Below are 27,364 nucleotides of genomic sequence, written 5' to 3'. Positions count from 1 at the left end.
GTCATTCCTCCCATTTTGCTCACCACTAGTCACCCTACTGAACCAGTTGCCCTCCCTGACTGACAGCAGAGCTCCTATTGACTTCCCCGCCGAGGGACCAATCAGCGTCGGCGGGGGGTGGGGCCTGGGCAAAACCAGCTCCACCAAATATTCCCAGTCGCGGTCCCTTGCAGTTACTTTCCATCCAGGTTTCGGAGCAGCACTGAGGCATCATCCCTGCGCTGTCTGCGGGCGTTCGGGACGGATCTGCAGGAATTAGCTGCAGCGCTTGTTTTGGGGACCTCTAGTATGAGAACTTCCATTCCAGCTCCTTTGATTTCTTTTATTCTCATTTTTGATCATTTTCTTAATTTTGACCATCCGACCTCATTGTCTCGCCCTTCTCATTTTTCTGCTGCTGTCACCCCCAGTTTGTTGCTCACCACCAGCTTCAGCTGAAAGGAGAATATCACCATTTCACCACCAGCCTTCGTTCTCCTTTTCTCTGCTGCTGCTCTGGATTTTGGCGTGCGTTGCTGGACTATAACACAGGGGGATTTATATTTGTATTGATTTCCATCTGCCGCCCGGTCCACAGCGGACACCACCACTTTTTCTCTCTGGGAGATGTATTACAGTGGGTGGAAGTCTGCGTTTTGAGTAGGGGAGAATATTAACGCACTGTCTGCTGAATGAACTACTGCCGTGCGCCTTTGGTGTTTTGGAGCGGGTCTCTCATCTGGAGATGCTCTAGTACGTTTGATCGGGGTTTGTGGTCCGTGCGCATCCTCACTGGATCGGGATATAAGGTGAAGAAATTGTAGCGGGCAGCCCTTTCTGGAGCGCTTGTCCTCTGATTTATTTTTTGTGGACATATTTGGTTATTTTGATAAGGATTGTGCACCCACTCGGAGGAGCGCAGGCTAACCATGGGGGACTCGATGTGGAGATATTATTTTGGAGTTTTGTTTATTGCCTTCAAAGTGGACTTGTGCCGGGCGCTCATCCTGGAGTCCATCTACTGGAACACAACAAATACCAAGTAAGTGCCGCGCTGATTACTGGCCCCGTAGTGCCGTGCGCTCTCCCGTGTGGAGGCGATTCCATGCCAGACTCCGTGGAAAAATCAGTCCATTTAGTGTTGTCTTGCCTGCCGCCCGTAGGCTACTCCATGCATAAAAATAATAGGAGTTAAGTAGTTTTTCAGAAACACCTCGTTCATTCAACATTTGTTGAGCGGAACAAAGAGCTCTCGGAGTAGCGTGATTTAAAAATATAATTTATTTTTGCCTGTTATTCTCACAGTACCTTTCCGCGACAGCACGCTGTGGCGATCTGTTGGAATCGCGTTTGGAAAGTAACATTTTGTCAAAATGCACACATTGTAGCTGGTCATCCGTATGCCGAGTTTCCAAGAGAACCTTAATGATGAGCAAAACTCCTAAACCAACCTCTACCTGCTTTGTAGCTCAGCTGCCACAATTTTTGTACTGAGTTTGGGTGTTTATGACTGAGAAGTACCGGGGTAAACCGCGCAGTAAAATAAGCCTAAAATGATAAAGCCATCATCCAAAACACCTGTCAAGATGAAGAAAGCTGTATTTAGCTCTGCTCGTTGCTTAACTGTTTAACTGATAGATTTAATGTTTGTGTCTTCTTGCAGTTGGGAAATATTTACGCACAGTGGACGGCGAGGCCCGCGCGGCCGTACGTTATTATACCATTCAACAGCTCAAACTCGCCTCAGAAGGAAGCAGCTCGGTAGATTGTGTGATTCATCTATTATGTGTTGTTTATTGGCATATTTCTGCGGATTTAGTAAGATATGTGGCTCATTTTGGTTGTGCGCTGGCTTTTCGAAGTATTTTGAAGGTAACTTTATGCCTCGCTTGCTCGGTCAATACTAACTTCGACCAGGCGGATTGTAATTAATATCTGACTAGCAGGTCCGAATCAGTTAAAATAACAGACAGTTGAAGCTGTATTGAGCTCATTAGCAGGTCCGTTTATTCCCTTGGACTTGTGTTTCCACAGGATCAAATATTGGATGTTATTTGTGTCCCCCATGATGAAGATAATAATAAAGAGAGCTGATGAAGAGAAATCTTTGTTGCGCTAAACATGACGAGGCGGAGGCTTCATGGAGCTGGTGGGACGCTCCACTGGGCCTTAAATGCTATGTTGCGGCTTCCAACACTTTGTGTGGAAAGAATTAAATAATTAACTGAAAAATGAGCCAGATTTTAGGGCAGATTATAAATATGAGACAAAAACTTTTAATTGGCCGTTGTGCGCCTCCAACCCGCCGCTCGCTACTTACAGCAATTTCTTGCTCTTGTCTTAAGCCTGAGTGGAAAAGAAACGTCACAAATGTGGCACTGAGTGCGTTCGGATGTGCCATTTCTGCATGTCCCATACAGTTGTATTTATGTTTAAAAATAGTGCATTAGCTAAGACCTACGGTTTGTGATAATTAGGAAATGTGACGAACACGGGCCCAATTAGACCTAAATTCTCTTTTTCCTGCCTGTTTGGAAATTACATTTAACTCTCCAAAATAATCTGCACCCTCCATTTGCCTCCTAAATATTCCTACAGGACATGAAAGGCGGTTAAACTCTTTTCTGCAAATAAAAACGGTGTCTTTCTCCTCCTCTACACCCCTGGTCTCAGCCCGGTGGGGGGCGCCCCTCTTTGTGGCCGTTTCGTCACGCCAAACTCCGGCTCGCTCAATAATTCAGATTTTGGCTCTGACACAGCCAGAAAGCTCCTCTCCATCTCCTGTTTTTCCTCAGTGAAATACACACAATGGAGACGTTATGATGGTCTAACAGGTGTCTATTGTTGCCTGGCTTATAACTGCTTGAAATGTGCATTAACTGTGGTGCGCGTAACCGTGCGCACTCGGGCCTGGTGTATCTGTTATGCCATTTATTTCAGTATAGGTAGACAGAGGATTTGCAGCGTCGTCTTTGGGACAGAGCTGTGATTGGGACATGCAACACCATCGGCCTTCTAGCCTCTTGACTGCCAGGGCCATCTGTGTCCCAGCGCGTTTGAATCTAGACTGTGCACCGAATGACGCACTAACTTGTACCTCATTTTAAGACAGAACATCATTAAAAACGCATTTTAAAGGTTCATATCGGTTAAGGTTGCCCTTTGCACACCTATATTCCAGCCCAAATGGCACTGTGCTGTGTGTCCGATATAAAGCCGTGATACAGTGAGTATGTAGGTTTAGGCCAGCACATAGGCTAGTGCCATTAGAGGACCTTTTGGCCTCGGTTGTAGATGGTGATGACAAAACACCCCGAAAATGTCTGTAGCAGTATACATTTGCTTGATTGTGATGTGCACATAGATTTTAGTCTGAAGCCATTTCAAAGTGGCAGATCACAGCAAATAGTAACACTGCTAACTATATATTTTAAAATATCGTGGTATGACACACTTCAGTTTGATTTTTGGCAAAGCTTTCTTTCTAAATATGGATCGCCCAACAAATCATTTTGTGCTGTTAAAATTTCTTTCCCATAGAGCCAGAACATGAAACCTCCTCCATTTTGGAACTGCAGCGCTCGCAAATTAGTGTGACATTTCACTTGGCCATCAGTTTTGATTTTGAAAAGGAGGAAAAAACAAAGAAATTAAGTAAAGGCCTTGGGCTGCCACAAATCCAGCGGGCATTCCGCGGAATTAGCGTGTGCATGTGCGCATTCTTTGCGTTCTGTCTGGGTGAGGAGTTCAGAGGTAAAAGGCCAGAGTGATATCATTGTGTGACTGACACCTCTTTCTTTTAAAGTAAATATCCCGTTTAAGAGGGGCTTCTATTTGGAGCACAGCGAGGACAATAACTGCGGTTTGTAGTTCAAGTTCTGGGGCTGGAATAAATCTCAACTCTCACAGGAACTCATGCACTCTGACTTCAGCTGAAATCTTTTTTTACTTATCCATTCTATTTATTACTCTCTACCAAGGAGGAGCTGTTCATGAGGAAGAGCAGACAAATTAGTAGATTTTCTAATATTTGAGATCCGGATGGAAGATGTACCTCTATTTTTCACAGCTAATGTCTGATAAGTTTTGGCTGAATACATGACACTCGGACTTTTGTTATGCCTTTACACAGCTTGTTGAAAGTCTTCATGCCAGGGTGTCAGTTATTTCTTCTGTGTAACAGAGAACCCCAAAGTGTGAATATCTTTATTCAGCAGGTCACCAATATGCTCAACAGCCCAAGTTGTCCCTGCCTCCGTGTCTGTCTTTTAGTTTGTGTGAATCCTCCTCTTTGACTATTCAAGGAAGGATGAATGTTAGAAATGTGAAGGCCGCGGGCCAGTCTAATGCCTTTGTGTGTGTAGGCCGGGGGAGAGGATAAAGAAATAGCTAGGTTCTCTCTCTCTCTCACCCTCTGTGTGTGTATGTATACTGAGTGTGTGTGCGTTTAAAAAAAATCCCTCCACAGAGCCCTCGGCTGTGTCGATTAAATCTCATTGTTGTTTGCGCTTTACTACTTTACTGCCCTTATGCATGAACCTCCTAAGAAAAAAAAACAAGAGAATGACCCCACCATCCCTCCTCCTCCTCCCCCAACATGCACACACATAGACACATCACATCACACCACACACACCTCCTCCTTGTGGTAATCCATTTTGTAGTTGGGAGGGAGAAACAAAAGGGAAGCCTGCTTTACATGGTTTATGTAAAAGGAGCGCTCTCTCTCTTCCACTGCAGTTCATTAAGAGATTACATAGAAGCCCAAAGGCCCTTTGTGACCGGGCAGTGACAGGGGCACCTCTGTGGGTCCTTTTGTGAATATAGGGGGGGCTAGAGAAAGGGGAGGCGGGGGGCATAGAGATGCAGGTCCATCATGAATGACTGACGAGGCCTTGTGCGGAATGTCATTATGATGCCCTCCCTCTTCCTCCAACTATCCCTCCTACCAAACCCCTGCAGTGACTCTAATTTTGCCTTTTTTCTTTTCTTCCCTTTCTTTCTGGAGTTGAGAGAGAGAAAGATCAGTTGTTTTAATTTAGCTACATCAACCGGCAGTGGAAGTGAGGGAAAAATGGAAGAAGGGAAAGTGAAATCCTGCCATGTTTAACGCAGAGTTCACACTGCTGGGGCTGCAGAGGTTGACGTACCTTTTTACGACTACTGCCAAGAGAAAAGTTGATGATTAAGATTGTTTAATGAAAGAACAGGGAGCGAAAGAATAGGAAAAAAGTGTATGAAATGAAACAGAGATGTAGAGAAGAAAGCATCGGTGCCCCTTGGGGCGAGGAGGGTAATTATGTCTAGGCCTTCTCAGATCCCATAGGCCTGGATTACTGGATGAAAGGTAGGGCCGAAGGCTCAGAGTGCAGACAGAACTGGAGAGAGGATGAGGGGGGATAGGGTGACAGTCGGCGTAAAGACCTCTGTCCCCTCGGACGACAGAGGCAGAAAGCTGGGGCACTGCAAAGAATTGTGGGTGGATTAACCCTCACTATGCCCCGGCTTGGCCTCTTTGTCTGCCGCCTTAATGAATCCTTGCATTGCAGCTGGGATCCAGAGTCAAACAGTTGCTCTTGATCTGCAGTAAATATTCACCATCCCCTCATTTCACTTTGTTTTCTCATAACTTCAGGGCCACAGGAAGAGTTTGGAGGGGAGATTCGGACGGGGATTACACCAGGGAGGCCACCGTGGCTCTGTTTTGTCACACACAAATCCAACAATCCAGTGGTTTAAATAGAAAGTCTGACAGAGAGACGGGGGGGGGTTATATGGAGATGTGCAGTCAAAGGGGGACACAGGGAAAAACATCCAGAGAGAAAGAGAAGGCAGAAGGGTTTACACATGAGAGATCTCACTTTGGTTGTTTTTTTACTGGCGACCTCAGGAAGTAGGTCTGCAGTCCACCTCCCCGCTTTTTCCTTTTGCTCCTTTTGCCCCAAACATTTCCTCTCTCCTCCCTAAACCCCTCAACACAGACACACACACTCACACTAAAAAAGATACCAAACTTAAAAGCGGGGAAAGGTAGTTGGTAGATAAACGAGAAAAACAGATGTCACCCAGCAAATTTACTTTCAAGTCCCCAGGAATCACCCATCTGTGTGTCTGGATCACCAGGGTTTGTCACATTTGGGGAAGAGACAGCCTTTTAATTTCACTTTCACTTGGTTAGAAACGTACCCTCAACCTAAAATGTACAACTCATGTTACAACTATCACAAAGGAAGACAAGTATGTCCACTAAAGAGCAATTACAGGCAGAATCTTTGCTTTAAAATCCTTTTCCAAGAAATGCTGTGAGGGCTCTTAGTAAATTAGTAAATTGCTGCTGTCTGATTTTACTGATTCATTATAAAAATCTTCTCAGTATTATAGTATAGTATACAAGTATTTTTTTAATCTAACTCTGAGAACATGGAGATTGTGTGGAGAGAGTTCAGACACCTGTGGCTGTTCTCACCTTCCCACCAAATGGCCTGACAGTGTGGTTAGAGATGAGAGAAATGAGGCCGGCTGATAGAACCGACAGCTCCGTTCAGCTTCTCTGTTAGCTCTGCTCCTGGCTTTGTCAGAGCAGTTGGCGTGTTTGCATGGGGGGGGGTAAACAGTGATGAGAGAAGGATGAAGAAGAGGAGTGCTGTCTCTCTGATGCTTCCTTTCCTTCTCAGGGTTACACTATTTGAACGTGTGTTGCCGTCATTGTGAGGAGGACAAATGGTGTGTGACATTAAAGAAAACTGGAAAACATCAGAGGAATACAGTCAATTCACAATGATTTTTATTGAATTAATATTATATTATCTATAGCAGATTATTTTTCAAAACCAGCAATGTAGTTTGCATTTTTGCTTGATAAATTACTTGATGTATGTTCAAATGTATTTGATCAACTAATTGATTAATCAACTGTTTGAATGTTAAGCTGAAGTACAACTAACATTAAGTTTAAAGCTTTCTTACAACAAAATAATATCCATGTCAGCAGATATGTAAATTTCAATAATCTCTCAACTAATTGACTAGTTTTAATTGTGAGACCCTTGTGATGAATTTGGACTTTTGGTTTTGAAAAATTTATGATATTGTTGGACTGCTTTGAAAGTAGTGAGATGTTATGTTTTGTAAGGTTTCAGTATACTCTGCCATGTAATATTTTTAAGACATAAAAATAGAAGACTTATCAATCAATATATGAAATACATTTTCATATTCATGTAATTTTCCACATTACTAGCGGCAGTCCATAAAGGTCCTACATACTGCTAGAGTCCCGTAGGATTTAAAAGGATAACTGTATTTAATTATGCAATCAATACTGTTAAAATGAGTCTGAGAAAATGAATGGAACTCATATTCATGCCACTTGACATGCTCAAAAGTATGTGTTTCTGTATGCCTTTACATTACCCCACATTCGGATTGAACAGGCTTTAAACGCTTTTAATACAGTCTCCAGTCCTCTGTGATAAAATGCTCTCAGCTCTTTGGTTCAGGAATATTTATGGTGGGGGCAGGCTCACTAAAGAAGGGTTTTTTAGTTTGAGGAAGAGTTGAGGAGGAGGGCTGGGAAACAGGAGGGGTGAAGGGCCAAGTGTGCCTTAAAGCAGGGTGGGGGGCCAGTAGAGGGTGGGGGTCAAATGCATTTACAATCATGAGATGGTGGGGCAAGCTTTTGTTTGTTTTCTGCCCCTCCCCTCCTTTATTTATTCTTGCTATCTAGGCAGTGGCTACCTCAGACTCCTCAGTTTGTGTGTGTGACCTTGTGTACTTGGTGCTGCTATTGGGCCAGGTGTCTGGTATCCGACATACACATTTACCCATCGCAAAACACAGGCAGGGGAGGACAGAGCGCAGGAGGGAGATGTAGAACAAATGAATGATTGTCCAACTCTCTGTCTGTACCTCTTCCCTGTTCCTTTTCCCTCCTTTTGTGTTTTTTTCTAAGAGACAATCAAGAATAGCATCATATTTGCCATTAATCAGCCATTTGGCAGCTTATCTTCAAACCCACATTCAAACAGTTTTATTCTTCTTTGTCAGCATTTATTGAATGGTTTCATTATACAGCACTGTGCTGTAAACCAGCTGGCTAAAATACAAGAGTGTAATAGAGAGGATGGTGTGTTTGTCTTATATTTTTGCCCCTGGCAAAGGCAGATCTCTTTTTTGTAAAGACAGTGACAGAACAGGATATAGCCATTATGACATTGTATATCCTTTTCTGTCAGGAGAAACACACAGAATACAAAACCTTGTTTATATGTGAGAGCAACAGTGACAGAAAGAGATGAGGAAATGTAAGGACGATGTTTCCTTTAGCTCTTCCATATCTGTGTGTGTGCTTGTGTGGGTTATGCAGCTCTCCCTGTGTAGGTTTAGTCATGTTTGATCTCCTGGTAGTCACCCAATTCCGGTAGAGATAGCATTCATGCTAGCAGGGCACGAGTTTCGACGCCCTGGTTGATAGTATTGTCAGTGTGTTGATGAAATTTGTTATCAGAAAAAAGCTGAAAGGCATATGCCTGTGTGTGCTTTTTTTAATACTACACTTAGTTAGGGTTAGAATTAGGTCAATACTTCTAAAGCTGTTTTATATATGTTTATTATTTGTACATGATCAGAAATATAAAAAACAACAAATTATGGTTTTAGGGAATTATGTGTAAAAATAATTTCTTTATGGAAAACAGTTAATCGAGTACTACTCAGCTAACAGCCTCTAACATCAAAAATACATACATTTATACATTTCCGTGTTTGTACGGGGAAACAAACAAGATAATATATTTTATTTAGTCCGGTTTAGAATTGTTTGAAATTGCAGGTGCATTTTCTTACTTTAGACAGAGCCGGGCTAAATGACTTCAGTTAGCTGACTTCAGTTAGCTGACTTTAGCTTCAAACTTAACGCACAGACATGATACTGGTATCGATGTTTAGAGGGCATAAGGACCAAAATATACAAAGTCATCAACCAATTCCTGACTAGCTGAGCATGATGGGAGAAGGTGAGAAGGACGTGGAGCTGTAGGATGGAGAACTGCTGTTCACCTCTTTGTGTTGTCATTTTGCAAGCAGAGCACTAAAGCACTTCTAGATCAACCTCTTTAGAAAAGTAATGGCTACCATGAGCTACGCTACATACAAACTAACGCGCGCACACACACACACACACACACACACACACACAAGCACCCCTGTATAAACACACATGCCCACTTGCATGCATGGATGAATGCTCACACATACACACAAGGTTAATGCATACACATACAGCTCCGCAGTATTTGTGTAGAAGTGAAGCCCCCTAGGCTTTTCTAAGGACCTTTCCTCTCTCTCTCTCTCTCTGTGCTGACCCCCCACCCCCACCCCCTCCTCCAGCCACACACACACACACACACAGATGATACAATGATGCCAGATGGCAATGCATAGACATACATACCCTTCCTCTCTCTCTCTCTCTCTTCCCATGTCCGTCACTGGACACACTGTACCACCGCTGAGTGTGTCCCCAGGAGGCAGAAGAAATATTCGCTCGGCCTAGTTAGCCTTTGCATGCTCGTGTGTGAGCTTGTGCGTGTGCTCATGCTCACGCCAGAAGCGACGAAGATGGTGCATGTCGCAGAGGGAAGGAGAAATAATGTATGTGTCTGTATCTGTATGCTTGAAAGACAGAAATAGGGTGAGAAAAAATGTTTCTCTGCAAACCAGCAGCCAGTATGCTTATATATATAAAACTGAATATGCGTTGAATCCCCCCCCCCCCCCACACACACACACTATTTAATTTTTTTCTTTGTTAATTATGAATCGACTGTGCCTTGCCAACGGTCTCCTGTGTGAAGGCTCCCCTGCTGCCCTGCGGTGGCTGCCTTTGTAGTCAGAAAAAAAACAGTTAAAGGCTTACGCTGGTGTTCAGTCCTCACTGGGAGAGCAGAAGAGTGCAGTGTTTTCAGTCTCATTGCTCTTGTGATATGCCAATCTCAGGCTCTTCTACACTTTATTCAAGGAAAAGTGGTCAAAGGACACTTGATGCTGGGCCTTCCCTCACGTAAAGACATTTGTATATATGATGTTTTTTAAGGAATGGATGGAGGCAGGTTTGTGAGGGAAAGACAAACAGGAAAGGAGAAACAAGAGCCAACTAATCAGAAGCTTATTGATAATGTTGATCATTTATTAATAACAAAAAAATTATAATGTCAAACAATTGCTAGTTCCATCTTCTCTAATGTGAATTGTAAATGTAATATTGGTTTTGAACCAATGAACAATGACTACAACTATGCATTACTTTTGTAGTCTGCACATTTTTTTTTTCAGTTTACTATTACATAAAACAAAGAAAAGCAGCAAACACTCCCAGTTGAGTGCAACTTGGAAATATTTGATATTTGTGCTTGGAAAATACTCGATAATCAAAATAGTTTCAAATGTTCTGTCAACTGACTAATCGCTTAATTGTGAAACAGCACCTGATACCCCTTAATCTTAATGTTAATGTTTCAGCTCTTGGTCATGAGGGTAAATACCCATTGTTTTGGTCCTTCATTGCTAGAAATTAATCTTCATCTTCACCCACAACACAGACCCCCCCCCCCCCCCCCCCCCCCCCACACACACACACACAGTACCGTAAGTGTAAATGATCAACATGTCAAACCTAAACGGTCCTGCTAGATATTCCCATCATTTCCATTTGCCCGTATTTGCAAATCATTCCTGTTTATTTACTTGCACCAGAAAGCCATAAAAAGCCTCCTGGGCATCCATGGTTAACATTTCAAATTGTATTCAAGCATGGGGCAAATTCATTTAGCAGATAAATACAAGGTTTCACCTGGAACCCAAGCTCCAACTGTGAATGTGTGTGTGTGAGAGCGTGTGCAATCACAGGAATGCTGCAGGGGCTTTCAGTACTTGGAGACTAAATGGCAACATTATTTTACTTTTGGGAAGAATTTAGGGAAATTCAACTACACTCCCAGACAAACGCCTCCAGGCTCTCTGTCTATGTGTTTCTGCTGCTCTTCCTGTTGTGGTGATTTTGCCTCACAGATCTGGGCTTTTTTTTTTTTTTAAATGTTCTATTTTGTATGCCAACGCTGTTCTGACATTTCCTTCGCATAAGGGAACCGCGCCGCCTTGTTCTCATTTATCCGGTTAATTATTCTCCCTTTCCATCGCTGCCACAATGCTGAAGTAAAGCTATGTGATTTTATCTTCAGATACGAGGGTCACTTTCCACCACGCACGCGCACGCGCACGCATGCACACACACGTCACACTTTCCACCATTATCCCTCATCATATAAAATTAATGGACACAATCAGTAATTACCAAATCAATTATTAATTTGACTTCTCTTTTTTTGCAAGATACGGAGAGGCTCAATGGCAAAAACTCAAATCCAAAATGCATAATGAATGACCTATCATCAGTTTTTCTGCAGCTAACTAACATCCTTCTTTCTCTGCCCTTGTTCCCTGCCTCCCTGCACCTCCTTTCAGATTTGTGCCAGGCCAAGGCGTGGTACTGTACCCCCAGATCGGGGATAAGTTGGACATTGTGTGCCCCCGCGTAGATGGCGGAGTGGGCGATGGCGTGGAGTATTACAAAGTGTACATGGTGCCCAGGGAGCAGCTGGAGAGCTGCACCATCACCAAGGCCGACACACCACTCCTCAACTGCGTCAAGCCCGATCAGGACGTCAAGTTCACCCTAAAGTTTCAGGAGTTCAGCCCCAATCTATGGGGCCTGGAGTTCTTCAGGGGGAAAGACTACTTCATCATCTGTAAGTACATGTCTCTCCCTGTAGGGACCATAAATTAGGCCTTGTATAATCTAAGGGAAAAACAGCCTTAAACAGTTCTACAAGGTTCAATAACCAGCTGTTGATGACATACCTCATGTTTGTTGTGTGATTGTGCATTTGTCTTTTTCTAATCAATGTCTGGTGAGACAGAGAAAGCATATTGCTATACTGACATTAGTTCGGGGTATGCTCTCAAGACCATCAGTCAGTTGCTCATACTTTGCAGTCTATTTTGTATTCACTGTTGCTCTCTCCACCTACATACATAAAACCACAAGTGAGTTCATACAACTTCCCCAGATATTTTTGATGGACATTGGCAGAAAACTCAGAGAATTCCTTAAACATCACAGATTAAGACTATTGAAAGGATGATTTTTCCCTTGAGATCCTACAGATATAAGTACGTAAGTAAACATTTTAGTCCCGTTTGAAGTTTTGGTAAAAGTCCATTCAAAGGAATCTGCAGTGTTTTCAAAGATTCCCCTTGTGGGATTTGCTTCCTGTATAAGTCAAGCCTCTAGCAGGACCCAGATAAAAAGATGAGTATATTGAAGCCAAACCATGCAAAGTTGCCGGAAAACTTAGCAAGGAGTAGTTCTGATTGTCAGATTGTGAAACAGCACCTGAAACTCCCTCATCTCACACCTTTCTGGCACCATCCAGTCTCATGGAGCAGGTGTAGCCACTCCGCTTTGCTGATTGCCTGTGATGTACTAACGCCATCCTGGGAGGAAGTTCTGATGGGGTTTAGAGACGGCCCCCTGGTTTGAAACATGGGAGGTGGACTGAACCATCTGTGTGGTGCTGATGGGGGGTGCGCCGCAGATAGAACCATCTGTGAGGCTCTGCCACAGCCATCTGTGAGCTGCCACAGTAGGGGAAGGCCATATTTCTGACTGAGTCGAAGGAAGGGGAAGAAAGGAGAGTGAAGAGAGGAGGAAAGATGATCAGGAAATACTGCTTCTTATCCAAACAGTCAAATGTAAAAGAGGAAGTTGAATTTTGCAATACAAATGTGCAAGGTAACAACGTACTGTACTGTATAAATCCCACTTCAAACTGCAGTACACGACTCCTGCGAATTAATATTTTTCTTGTCAGCTCCACAGTACTCTGTGGTCCCATAGAGATATCTGTTAAGCAGCTGTTTCAGAAAAACAGGTTCACCGACACAATCATTCAGTTCTACTTAAGTATTAAACTAAACAGGCAACAGTAGCTGCTCTGTCACTTATGTGTCATAGCTGCAGGATATTTGCATGGTGGGGCATGTCTTGCTGTGTCAGAGCTTAACAGGTTTTGTGATCTCTTCAGGTGAGACATGGCAAATATGTTGGCGCAAATAAAGCAGACTAAATGCTTGACACCAGTGCAAAACAACACTACATATTGGTGACACATGAAGTTTATAGGGCAACCTGATTGGGTGGATGAACACACAAATACACCTGTGCAAGAATGCATGTACATGAGCAGCCACACCCACAGAGCCATCAGATGTGGTTTGTATATGTGTGTGTGTGCTCAAGGACTACAAAGGCTTCTGAATGAAGAGGCGCAGACACAATCCCCCTCCCCTTGTGTCCTCCTCGGCTCCCTCCACCCAAACGCTGAAGTTAATTATTGATGAGCCGATGCTGGTGTTTACTTACCCTGGTTCTCCCAGTGCACTCCTGCTGCTGAATATGATCGGATTGTGGTGGATCAGAATCAGAATAGAAGAAGGGGTTAGGTTCAGGTTATAGCAGCATAGACCATCGCAGGTACATGTAGGAGTACATGTGTGAGGACAAACATGCACACACTGATAATGCACACACACACACACACACACACACACACTCTCTCTCTCTCTCTGTAGTTCTCTATCCCTGCCTGAGCAGACAAGAACTTTAAATATCCCACTGCCTCACGCTAAAAACCTCCTTTTCATCAGCCTGTCGAGTCGACAACTTAGAACAGAAAGAGCAGTGTGAAAGTTCAATTTGGAACTTTTAAAAGAGGGGTTGGAAAATCCAATTTTGCAGTTTTTGCAAATTCCCTTTCCAATGACATCTTCACTCCTCCACCCCTCTCCCCCTGCCACCGTCGCTATCCCGCTTCTCTTCTCAGCTACCCAAAATGCTAATGTGTAGCCTAAAGAGAGGAGAGAGGGAACTGTTTCGCAATTGGAGTGTGTCGCGTTTTGTTGTTAATTGCCTCTTCTTGGCTAGCTCGGGCCCCTGTTCTGCAGCTTTAACAGCCCACTGCAGTTGCATTGTGGCACTATGTTGTGTACTTAGTGCTGTTCCTTTTTATTCCGCTTGGAGAATCTCCAGCTTTGCATGGGTAAACACCAGGAGTAGAGCGCAAACACCCCCCCCCCTCCCCCAAGAGGTGTGCATCAGTGGAGTCAGATTCATGGTTGTTTTTACCTTGCAGTGTTGGAGTGAGCCCATGTGTGAATCTTTGCTTGTGAGCAAAACCGTGTGTGTCTATGTGTCGAGAGACTAACATATGGGAATTAATATATAGGTCTCTTGCCCTGTGTAACTGCGTATGAAAGGATCTCCATCTTGTTATCTGTGCCTGTGTGTGTCTGACCCCCTCCTTCCCTCCAGCAGTGCTGTCCAAGATCCATCGGAGTGTGACACCGCCTCAGAAAGTTCACCGTGAGGATTTCATTAGTCTTTTGGAGTGAGCACTCGATACGTAATTAATTAACCAGCGTTTAATCCTCCATTTCTTCTCACAATTGCCAAGGCCCCCACATCAATGCCACGGATCTGAGTCTCAACCAATTGGATTAGCGCTGCCTTGTGTTGAGTACTGTGCCAAGGCTAGACCTAGATTAGATGGTTATGTACCCCCCCCCCCCCCCCCCCCCAACTCTAAACCACCTCTGTTGATTTGAACTGCTGATCCATCAGTCCTCAGCATTTCACTGTCTCATCCTGTACTATCCTGTAGCAAAGAGTGACACGCAGTCATATCTGTTTCCTGTGCACTAATGAAAAAAAGAATAAGAATGTGTTATATGGTCTGTGTATTTGTGCATTCCATATGTGTACGTGTGTATGTCTTTCTGTGTGCCTTTTCAAAGTGACTGCGCACAATGCTGCTCCAGTTGAGAGCAGATAAGTTTGATGTGATTGTTTGCGGCAGCATGGCCTGCAGCCGAGAGCCTAGTGAGCTAGATGATTACATGAGCTAAAGAGGGAGAGAGAGAGGGGTCGAGAGAGATAGAGAGAAGGCGAGAGAGGAGAAAAAGAGAGATGAACAAGGAGGGAAAGGGGGCAGAAAGAGTGACAAAAGCGAAAGAGAGCTAACGAGAGAGGGAGAGAAGGAGGGAGGAGAGAGAGAGGGGGGGGGGGGGGAGAAATAGAGCTAAAGGGAATGGGGGCATAGCAAGAGACAGAATGAGAGAGATGAGCTAAAGAGGGCAGAAGAAGGACAAGGCTGAATTTAAAGTCAGAGCAGACATGCACAGGGAAATTTCATCAAGCCTTTAATCACCTTTTGCCTCAGTCACAACAGAAAACAGTCCCCTCTCCTCCCTGCTGCTCCAATTGTCATGTGAATCTAAAGAGAGCTCTGAGGGGGAAAATTCCTCTTTTTAAAATCAACTCTCAGTTTATTCATTCCAATACCAGGTTCATAGCATTATTGGTGGTGGCATTATTATCACATTATGAAAAGGGTGGCAGGATTAATCATTAATAGTTAATGCTACTATGTGTGGTGGCAAATATCTAAGTGGGAAGAAACACAAAAACAAATGGATTTTTGCCACATCTCTCAGCTGAACTGTGTTTTTTTAACAATTTTAATTTAGCCACTTATCGCTGCTGCAGGAATTTAATCCGTAAATTAAACTTAAGTGGATTTAAATAATGGATTCGAATGTTTATATATTTTTGAGAGAGAGCAGTGGTGATTGGTAGAGGTGGTTATTAAACGGTATTTGGGGTGACCCAGATTTCAAGAGGCCTGTTTCTGCGGGTCACCGGGGCCCTAAACGTGAAGGCGCCCCCTGTCACAAGCGATTAGGCCAAACGGTGGTGAAGGTATTAACCAAACCATAAAGCCAGCACTGTGATGATGGCTTCGCCCTCCGCTGCAATTTGGCGGATGGCAATTACGCTCTGCCTTTAGACCATAGCTGCCTTCTTCTTCTTCTCTTTCTGTCTTTCTGGGACACATCCTCATTCTGTCCATGCGTTCATTCTCTCGCTGTGTACAATACACTTCCTCTCCCTTCCAATCTGTCTGTCTGAGATGCCTCTTGTTGCCATGCCTTTGCTCTGTTCCACTATTTATGAGAGGCCCAGCATTGTCTTTCGGCAGCACATTGTGTATTAATTACATCCATGGAATTTGGCAATTTTAGCAAAGCATGCTCTTGGTACTGGACAACAGATTCACTTCTCAGAAGTGAGAAGTAAGTAAAGAATTTATAAAAATGTTAGATTTCATTAAAAAAAAGAACGTTAAGTTGTCTTACCTAATATCAAATTAAACTAAAACATTAGCTTACAGTTAATCAAAATGACAAAAATGCTATAAAAAGCTAATACCACTATATGAATGTTATATTAGCTAAACTACTACCTTCTACTAAAACTAGCACTAAATGCTACCACAGTTATGTGTAGTATTGGAAGTTTTTCTTCCTGTTTGCTAGATTCATTAGGAGACAACAGGAAATGGAGTTAAGAGCTCACACTCTTTGTCTGGATTGAAGCTCACAATTGTCTTGTTAAACACAGGGTGATTTTCCACTCTCTTGATTTGATAAACAGGAGAAAATTTAGTTAAGGAGGGTGAGGATGGATGGGAGGTGGGGTGACTAGTGGTGTTTTTATGATGTGGGGGTGGGATTGTGGTCGGTCATTGTATGCTGGTGCTAATTTCACAGGTGGCTCTAACACAGACAGAGTGTTGCAGGCAGACACTCAAAGTGAGGACACTTCTTTGACACACTTCTACCATTTTGTTGAGGCTATGTTTGACTTGTGTGTGGTTGAAGGTGTGTGTGTGTGTGCTGGAACATTTTTTTACAGAGCCACTCAAGCTGTCACTTTGATCTCAAGCTGTAATTTGTCACAGCAGATGCATGGTTTTTGCTGCTGGCCTTTTCCCCTGTTGCAGAACCTGTTTTTTGCATTCTGTATGCATGCGATTACAAGTGTGTATGGGACTCGTCTTTTTCATTCCAAGAAGCACATCGCCAGTTTGAAAGCAATAAGGAAACAGACTCTGTAATTAACAGTCAAGATGAAGAAATCCAGTGTCTCTTTTCTTTTTCTTTTTCCTTTTCCTTCTTATTTCTCACACATTGTTTCTCTCTGGGTCCATGCAGAAGGTCACACACAGTAGTGAGTTAATCTTTCTCCCCTACCTCTCTCCCTTTTCCCCCCTCCCTGTCTGTGAGTCTTGTTTGGGTGCTCTAATGCTAACAGTAGTTTGTGACTAAATCTATTTGTGAGGGTCTTGTATGAACCAGGTCTATCCCACCCTACTCCCCCGTGTTCCCCCGGCATTACGGATTAGCTGGTTAACTCTAGCCAGCTAGCCTGTCAGTCAGTCCAGCCTGGCCTTGTCTGGCTTGGCCATGGAGGGTCAAGTCATTCAGCCAGCCTTCGCCGATTCAACAATCACATTCTGTTTAAATCCAAGTCAGGCTTGCCTGGACTACAGCCGTGGCATAGTGAGTGTGTTTTACTTCACATTTAAAGGGGAAGAAGAATTCAAAGTTTAAAATTACTCCAGTTTGAAGGTTCATGATTTCTTTTAACCGTAAGGAAATGTTGCAAGTTTTAAAAAGGTCAGTGTTTGGAAGCTTAAAAGGAGATTTTTTCAGTTTTTTTTTTCCTTCTTTGTAGATTGTTGTTAATGTGTTAAATGATTTAATAGGGCAAAGGAAGAAAGGAGGTGCCCCAACTGACGATATGTGTGCCGGAAGAGACCTAAATACACAACTTGTGAACTCTAACCTCTCAGGCACAAACAAGTACCTCAAACATAACACACCGTCATCATTCAAAGTAAACAGCTTTAGGATGGTTAATGACATCCTGCAGGATTGTAAAATTCATGTTTGTTTTGGTTTATGAAATGAACACACGCACACATGTACATGTACACTGATACACACACTGGCACAGGAACACAAGCCTTTAAGGAGCTTTGTCTGTACTGTGCTTTAAGTTCTCCTGGAAAGCCATAGGTCAGCTAGAGAAGGAGGCGGGGGAGAGAGGAGGCGAGATGGAGGGTGGGAAGGAGGGAGGGAGGAAGTCCTTGTTAACATGCTCTTTGTGTCCGCTCCCATCACCGTCTTATTAAAGCAAGGCGATTCAGATCAAAATGAATGGTAGCTGGGAGGGCGGAAAGGAAGGGGAAAAAAGGAAAAGGGACAACTGGGAGGAGGAAAAAGAGAAAGTGGCAGACTATGCAGAGCTTAATTTTTCAAAGCTATTTCAATCGAGATCTCACCGAAGCACCTGCCTTTCAATTCCCTTGCAGTTGATGGAATAGCTTTGTGTGCAACAGCACCGAGGTGGCGACGGGGAGGTGCGCTGAGTGTGCTCAGGGGTAAAGGTTTTAGGGAAGAAGCTATCGTGGCTGCAAGGTGGCAGCTCTAGGGAGGGGGAAACTGGGAATGATGGGGTGTTGTTCAAGGGAGGGAAGAGAGGCTGGAGAGGAAGCAGAGGGGAGGGGATATGGGTCAGTGTGGTGGGGGCAGTCGTAGTGAATGCGGGCCACTGCGTGCTGGCGGGAAGCCAAGCTGTTAAGCCTTGGCAGCTCGTTAGCCTCTGTGTTACTGACCTGATAGACCACAAGCCTGACTACCCCCACCTCCCCTTTCCTCCCTGTTCCCTGTCTCACTCATGATCCAAGCTAGCTGCAGTTCTGCCCAGCAGCCTCCAGGGGCAGCGCAGATAAAAGCAGAGAGGCAGAGCAGCAGCTAATGGGCTTGAAAGCATCCAGCTGATTGGGCTTTGGCAGGGCAGCTTGCTTTGGCTTTTGCATTTTGTCTCTGGGCAACATCTGTACAAGTTCAACACAAGTACAGATATCTTTTATCAAAGTGCAGTTTGTTTTTAAAAAGGGCCTTTCAACATCTGCTTACAGGGCCCGTTTTGTTCCTGTCACATGTGGGACGTCTTGCACTGCCTCTCTAGATTCCTCTCCCAACATCTGCTACTCTCTCTGAAACAGTGTTTAGCAGTGCACTTCTATTTTCTCCTGTTTAAATGTTTTTAGATCCTTTAAGCTCTTTTCATCTGAGGGCCATTGAGGTATTTATCACCTCCCTCTGTTTCACTGCCTCTTCTGGAAAAGTGCCCTAATTTTTAAAAACCATTTCCCATCCCCTCCTGTTTACGTCCCTGAATATTTTTTCATGTTGTCAGCAGATCTCTCCTTCTCCTCAAGCCTGGCAGCAAGTTTGGCTTTTAGATCTGAACATTTAAGGGGTTTTTAAAATCCAAAAGTGTGTTCTTTAATAACTGGCTACCACTCTCTGGAGTGTCGTTAGCGCTAATGCACGATAAGCCGCTGAATTTCCTGCGGCATGCCAAGATGGCCACTGTCATTGCAGTCATCGTTGTTTCCCTCTCTCAGTCTCTCCCCTCTCCTCACCTCCCTTAACTGCCTCCTTCATGAGGCCCATCAGCACAGTTAGAGATATTACAGTCACAATTACTCAAGCTAATTGACTTTGGGGATGTGAAATATTTCGCTGGAGCAGAGCGACTGAGGTGATGAACGGGTGAATTGTGATTTTATTAAAGGGCGTATGACTCATATCCTTCCTCAGCGGAAGGCTTTCAGTGCCTTTGTTGTCTTTGGGAACTGGCTGTTTTTCCGAGATAGGCTCAGGGCATATATGGCAACAAAGTTTCCCCAACACATCTTTTCTGTACCAGATGCTGGCAGCGACAGTTAATTCTAACCTTGTTCATCTCTCTCTCTCTGCTGTAGCTACATCTAACGGCACCATGGAGGGCATCGACAACCAGGAGGGGGGAGTGTGCAAGACCAAGTCCATGAAGATAATCATGAAAGTGGGACAAAGTGAGTATTGTATTATTGAATTACAGTCGTGAGCGCCTGCAGGCATGAGCAGGCAGCCACAATGCAGTGTTCGTACAATGTGCAAAACTGTGTGAGTCTCTGAAAATGCCCTAATAAGGTTATAGGACGCTGTGCAGCATACAGCTCGATCGTCTCCATGACACCTGGGGCTGCGAAGGTGCAGGAGATGTAATCTAGCGGAACTCCTAATGCAACATAACATACACACACACAATTGCGTAAGCCTGCACGTGTGTACTGGAAGCATCTGCTGTTATACACTCTTTTAACTAGAAGGCTTACTACACATGCAAATCTATGTTAGAGGCACACATATTGCTAATGACTTATGACCATATATGTGAGACACCTACACACCCACTGTCCCTGAGTTAGCTTTCAACACACTTCATCTGAAGCCCCACACACAGTCACACCAGACCGATAGGACCCTTTTTAGAGATAATTGTTCATAAATCAGTTGCCCATCTGCCACCCAGAGTGGTCATTTCCTGGGGTTGGAGAACAGAACAGAACAGAACAGAGAATCGCTGAAGGTCAGGGAATTAATCGAAGCTGCTGCACTCTAAGGAAGAAAAGAACAGATGCTGAAGAGGCCTGTAAATGGGTTCTGTGCCTTAATAGTACTGAAAATCAGCTCCAGTGTTGAGAAGGGATGCGTACAAATCAGTGGATTTATTCAATGAAATGCACTACAAAGTGTGGTTTCAGTACTGTTGAGCATGATGTTGAACTTGATAGTACTAGTGATTATAACAGCAGATGCTCAAAGAATTAGCCTGTGTTTTGGAGCCTGCTCAGCATTAGATGAAACAAGAGAAATACTGGACCCATTGCAGAACTGAAAACAGCCATTGGCTACTCTTTAGGTCGATTGCAGTAATATCTGGGTCATGAAAAGCCATATCTAGAGAAACGGGTGGCTTTTATGTTGATCGAGTTTGACTGCATGATGAATTACTAGGGTTGAAACATTTAAAGTTTATTTTTCTAAATTTTCTTTTGAGATGCTTTTGGTGCTTGGAGGAAATTACTTTTTAAGATTATATGACATAATCAGTGATCGATTAAAGGATAGCTATCTTAGTGTACTACCCACATGCCCATATGGACATTGGAAGAGTTAACGATCGCTCTAATTGCTCCTACATGCTAGCTGTGAAGACAATTCTGACTATATTAATGTCAATACTAATGATTAATATAGTATATTAAAAAATTTACAATGTTCATATAGTACCCCTTCAATGCAGAATTGCATTCTACAGTTCAGTTGAAGCCAGTATAAGGCTCAAGGAGTTAGACAAACAACGGGTTAGACAAATTAAGTTGGTATCTTCCAAAAATTCAGATTTTCCTACAAATCTTTTTTTGTTTTTTTGTACAAAATTCCCACCTGACTGAATTCCCCATTCATTCCTATGCCTCTTATCTGCTTTTTTTCAGATCCCTCTGACCCTGTTTCACCCAAAGACAACCCCACTAGAGTACCAAACTCTCCTAAGCACACAGATGGACAGAAGGAAACCTACAACCCTAACGATGTGTTGGAGAAACCAGGTGAGATCACCTATTTGCAGCTTAAATCCTGGGAACGTGGTAATTGAGCGGAGGATTTATTGAAACAGTTTGGCATTTGTGCGGACTATTGTTCGGCCATCTAAAAGCAGATAGCGCTAAGTAAGTGTGTATTTGCGAGAGTCACTGAGGTGTGTGTGTGAAAGTGAAGGAAAGAAAGGTCAGCGATTCATCAGCCAGTAATTGAATGTTGCACATAAAACTGATAGGCATCTCTGGCCTCTCAAGGACTTATAAGGTATCTCCAGAGTGGCCCCATTCCAGCCTTAACCTGCAGCTTAAGTGACATTTTCAGGAAAATGATCTGATCACTGTCTGCCATCTTTTTAACGACCTGTTCTTAGTACAGACACACACTTGTTTCTGCACCTAATCACAAGTCAGACATACGTGCGCCTATGTGCAGACCACTCTTATCTCAGCTATTATATTGCAGTTAAAAATCTCCCAAGACGAAAATCAGACCTGCAATTTCCTCAGTGAGCTGTGTTCAGAAAAAAGAAACAGGAAAGGCCCAAGAACAAAAACAAGATGACCTATATAAAGTTAAACCTCCCCGTGTCCTGGTTCATTAAGGGCGCAGCCTCACCTGACACTTTCTGTTTTCACTTCCAAATCTGTCCAACGTCGAGCATGCAAATCTGCCACCCTGTCCGTTAAATCCACGCTGGCACCATTCTCTGCAAACATCAACCCCTTGCTCTCTCCATTTTCCTGGCCTCTCATGCTTTTTATGTCTAATCTCTCCATCCCAGCCGCTAGCAAGAGCATACGGGCGTCAGAGTGCTATGGGCAGAGCGTCTGAGGCAGCATAATCCCCTTGTAAAACAACGAAAGGGTCCTTGCTTTGGGCTGCATGCCATCCTGTATCCACTCCCCTATCACAGCAAAAGCACTTTGAGGCCCTCAGGAGAACAGTGGCAGACAGGGAGACACAGTAATCCTGCCTGCTCAGGGAACATGCTCCTGTCCCGGGGAGAACAGAACACACCGGCCCTGTGTTGGACGTGAACCAGAATGTTCACCGCTGGGATTCAGAGCACAGTTTTGCTTTCATAATTGATGTCTCATGATGACATCAAATATTTCTTTCTTATGTTCCACCCTCTAGGGTTGTTAGTTAGAAAATGAAGTTACTTTTTATGTCTTTCAAAATGCAATTTATCTAAGTGCCTTTTGCCTGTATCTACCCCAGCCATTGTATCTCCTATCAGGCTCCGCTTGCCCTAGTTTCAAGGTTGCAGTCTTCACCGACTGAATTTGAATAGCCACCGATCGAATGTGACTTTTATACAAAAGCCTCTTAGAGGCAGGCTTCAGAAGACACACTGCTCCTACCTCCCTTCCTTTCCTTTAAGGGGATCACTAAGTTGTATGTGTTTTTTGGATAGCATCTGAGACCCCCCCCCAACTTCCTGATGTTAGAACAACATTTTTAACAATCCCTAAATCAAGCCCACTTCACACAGATCGGCCAGGATGTGAGCTTCTCTCTCAAGCTCTTTTTTTATTCTTGACACAACAACTTTACTCACTTTTCATGTGCACAACCAAGTGCAACACCATGAACGTCTTTGAGGAAAGTGTATGCTGTTGTCCCATTTGGATGATTATCACGTCTCACCTCTCTCTGTAATGGTGGGCTTTTCACTCTGCCAGTAAGTGTGGCCATTTGGAATGCTTTTGACTTCAGACGCAGTCGGATGGCGTGTGGTACAAAATAGTTTGTTTTGAGCAGCTGACCTTGTTAACTCAATCGGTCTTTTCTGATGATGGAAGTGACAAGTTTTCACATATAATTACTACTAGATGAAACAAAGCCAGCAAACACAAGGCTCATTTTCTCATTTTACTCACTTCTGCTTCCCTCTATCTCCCAGGTGTAGCGTCTAGAGAAGGCAATGAAAGCGACAACGGTGGAAAGTCGTCCAGCGTCATTGGCTCTGAGGTGGCCATCTTCGTTGGCATCGCTTCAGGCAGCGTCATTTTCATCATCATCATCATCATGCTGGTCCTGCTGCTGCTCAAGTACCGGCGGCGGCATCGCAAGCACTCACCGCAGCATGCAGCCACGCTGTCTCTAAGCACCCTGGCCACGCCCAAACGGAGCGGAGGCGGCGGGAACAATAACGGCTCGGAGCCCAGTGACATCATCATCCCGCTCAGGACTGCTGACAGCGTCTTCTGCCCGCATTATGAGAAGGTCAGCGGCGACTACGGCCACCCGGTCTACATAGTTCAGGAGATGCCGCCTCAGAGCCCGGCCAACATCTATTACAAAGTCTGAGGTGGAACTTTTAAAAGCAAGAGACAAACTAGAACAAACCGGGCAGTGCGGGTTTTTGGTTCCGGCTGGCACCGCTGGCCCACCTGCAAACTCTCTCGCTCTTTCTCTCTCTCTATCTCTCACTCTGTCGACTTCTCCTCTGATGTTTTATTACAGTTTTTTTTCTTTTTCAAAGTTTTGCTGATACCTTGTCGGTCTGGTTTGCGGATGTGTGGATGGAATGGGTGGGGGGCCGGAGAGAAGGCTACTGCTGCCACTGCTGCTGGTCTCTGGGGCTCTTGAGAAAAAGAGAGGACCCCATCTTCCCCCAGTGTTGCTCCCTGTTTTGTTTTGTGCACTGTGGCCATGATTTTGGGGGAGTGTTGTTTGATCAGAAAGTTAGACAGGTGCACAGTGTTTTTTGTTTTTCTCGGATGGGACGGTCAGACGGATGTTCTAACATGAAGGTTTCCTGGCAGGAGAGGAGTGGAAGGAATTTTTGGCCTCAACTATAGAGAGACTACTACTTGGAAAAACAGAGTGAAAGAAACAAAAAAATGAGTGAGGAGGAGAGGTAACGTAAGATATGGGCTGACCAAGAACATTCAAAATGGCTGCCCTCCCTTGATGCTCACTAGCCAGAGAGACTCTGTGGATTTACCAGCCGAAAGAGGAAAAAGGAGAGAGATTCTCACACCGATCCTCTCTATGACTTTCCTGACTGACTCACAGAGATCACCCATTCACCCTGCCACCCACATGCTCACCATCTCATATACACACATTCACCCACACGCACAGACACACTGTCTCACCGGTCAATGTGGGTTTGGGTTTAAATGTGGATTACATTTCTCCTCATTCCCAGATATGTTTTCAGCAAATCACTTCTTTCAGATGTTACTTGAAATGTTTTACAAAACAAAAATACTTTTTTGTTTGTACTGTCAACATTTACTGATCGTTTTTGGTTGTATCTGGTTTTCATATCCTGGTGTAATTCAAATGCAGATAGAGGTTTTCTTTTCCTTTAGTGACATGTCATATCGTATGTGACGTTCAAACACAGCTGACCCAACAGGAGTGGCAAGAGTGTGAAAAAAGGAGGAAGGGTTTTTTCACTTTTGCACCCTCTCACTAAGGAATAGGGTGCATGTCAGGTCAGCCCTAGAGGCTCTTGGGAAGAGTGGAGGACTTTCATATACATAGAGCAGCACTTTGAACCCCTTTTTGGTACCTCCACCCTTCGCAGCAGTCAGAGAGAGACACAGTTGTAGCTAGAGATGGGAGAGTAGCTGTGTCAGATTTAGTTCTGAGGGCTCGTCTCAACTTCTCTAGAGCCGAGGCTTTTCACAAAGTGTTAGGGGCAATAAAAATCCAATTCATCGTACTGCCATTTTTTCCCATCAGGTGAAGAAGAAGGCCAAGATCTAGTTGAGGTTAACATAGCTGTCTGAAACAGCTCTAGGTACTGTAGTGTTTACCCCTAGGGGTCCAATGATGATTAAGGGTGCCCTAAGGGCCCAAAATCAGCATGGCCGGTGCTCTCCTATTCTTGCTCAAAAAAAGCACAGGGACATCGATTTACATTGTCACTGTTTTTCAGTCTTCATTAGCCTTTCCATTGTGTGAGTTTTTGATTTACTTCTTTTTTGTACAAAGTAGATGTACATTTAAAAAAGGACATTAAAATGATGAACAAAATAAAATAAATAAAAAGCAGAATTTATTTATGATAGACACATAGAGCACAGGTGTTGTCAGGTGGTAATGATAAGAAGAAGAAGAAGAAGTAATGTTAATATATTATGGTATAAGTTCACATTATGCAATCTAGGTTTTTGATTATTTGATATCTCTTGGTCCCTTTGAGTCCCATATTTTCAGGAGCGCTCGTCCACTGACACAGGGTCGGTCCTGGGGAGCAGAACCAGTGGAGGGCAGTGGAAGGCAGCCTGGGCCCCGGCCCTGAGGAAAGTGGAGTTATCTGACCCAAAAAAAGCTCACATTGGTGTACAAAAGGACAGAGTACCTGTGTCTCCCACACTCACTCAGTGTACCATCTCCCAAAGGATAATTCCCATGAACACCCAGTGCCCCTATTTTCCTCATACACACCCTTCATGTTCTCTGTGCATGTGTGTGTGCACGCAAGTCTCGATTTCAGTAACTTCACATTCATTAATATATTTGGCTTGAGATCATAATCGTGACTTAAGCCATTCTCCAAGCATGTATCAGCTCATCATCAGCATCGTCATTTGTTCATAAAGAACATTTCAAATTTCACCGAAAAGCCAAGCCTTGTATGATCTGAGGTTTGTGCCTCTAAGAGGCTACAAAATCTGCAAATATGCAATTCTTATTTATTTTTTTAATCAATTCTGAGAAAAAAAACACCTATGGAAAGTGTTCTTAACCACTGAAAGATGTAACAACAAACAAATGACACAAAACTAGCAAAGTACGTCACACAAACCTGCTGTTAGTTTTTATTTCCTGCATTATTTCTAGTCTTATTTTAACCTTTTCTGTTTTAACTATGTGCCGTAGTACAAAGGTAAACTGTGAAAAATGAAACCATTAAAAAGCATATATATCACACCTGAACAGGTATGTAAGAAAAGATGAAAAAAGACACACACATACAACAAAGAAATGGCTGTTTAGTTGCTGTCTGCGGCAGAATATGACAATCTTATTAGTTTCTTTGAATCTGACGTCCTTTTCTTAGCTTCCACTCCACTAACACTCTCCCAACATTGACCAGGTTTGGTTCAACCTGTTATGAAATGTCGTAGTGATGCTGAGAGAGTCTTAGCACAGGGGCTAGGAGAAGCACCTCAGGCTACTGTAAAATGCCTTGCTCGTATGGTCAGCCCTTGGTCACTTGACTCAGTAATTTTGCACCGTACTTCTGTAGGTAAGAATCTGTAAATACATTAATGTTTGTATTGTATATGGATCCTGGGTTGCTACAATAGCCTTATTCACCTTTTTAGAAAGTAAATGAAAAAAAAAGTACAGAAAAAATGGAATACACTTCAGTAAAACAGAGCATACTACTTTTTTGGTAAATAGCTTATGTAAATATTGACCAGAACCCAATAAAACATTTTTTTATAAACTCTTAAAGTAAGATGTTTTGTATAAAATTTGAATTTTTTGCTATGTATTTTAGCTAGCGCTCAATGGAAAGCCCGTGTCCTCCCACTCCTTCCCCTTTTGCACTGTTTCCATGGTAATTTGGTTTTTAAAAAAAAGAGAGAAAAGTTGCCAAACTGACTGCTGCATATTTGTGCCATAAGTGTGTACCATAAATATTTATTGAATTAGTTTCTGTTTTCCTTTTGTTGTTCTGTTTATGATTTAATTTCAGTCCAGTTTGAAAGTAACACAGTATTATATTTGCATTGTTTGTTTGTCTACCCCTGGTTTTCTTTAGTCATGTCATGGTTACCGGGTCGCTGTAGCCCTATTCTCCCTTTCCTTGCAGTAGGAGATGGCCAGGATGTGAAAAATGGTTTTAACGTTCAAAAATTTAAAACAAGTTCAAAGTGAGGATAAATGACACACATTCCACCAGTCTGTTACAAACTGAAAATGTTTTTCAATAAAATGTTTTTCCTATGGA

The 27,364-nt window shown here is 43.5% G+C and overlaps 1 protein-coding gene across 1 annotated transcript; it reads left to right on the top strand.

Moving 5' to 3' along the window:
• Positions 1-175: 175 nt before the first annotated feature.
• Positions 176-27,364, top strand: efnb2a (ephrin-B2a). Its single transcript, XM_038719706.1, has 5 exons — positions 176-1,021; positions 11,500-11,783; positions 19,773-19,865; positions 21,333-21,446; positions 23,345-27,364. The coding sequence occupies exons 1-5, from the start codon at positions 909-911 to the stop codon at positions 23,749-23,751; spliced, it is 1,011 nt and encodes a 336-aa protein (XP_038575634.1). The 5' UTR covers positions 176-908; the 3' UTR covers positions 23,752-27,364.

The sequence above is a fragment of the Micropterus salmoides genome, unplaced genomic scaffold, assembly GCF_014851395.1.
Source record: "Micropterus salmoides isolate LMB-PRFRI ecotype aquatic unplaced genomic scaffold, ASM1485139v1 Ms_hic_scaffold_15, whole genome shotgun sequence".
NCBI classification, from domain to species: Eukaryota; Metazoa; Chordata; class Actinopteri; order Centrarchiformes; family Centrarchidae; genus Micropterus; species Micropterus salmoides.
Note: the sequence above shows the minus strand (reverse complement) of the source record. Positions and strands in the feature narration are given on the sequence as shown.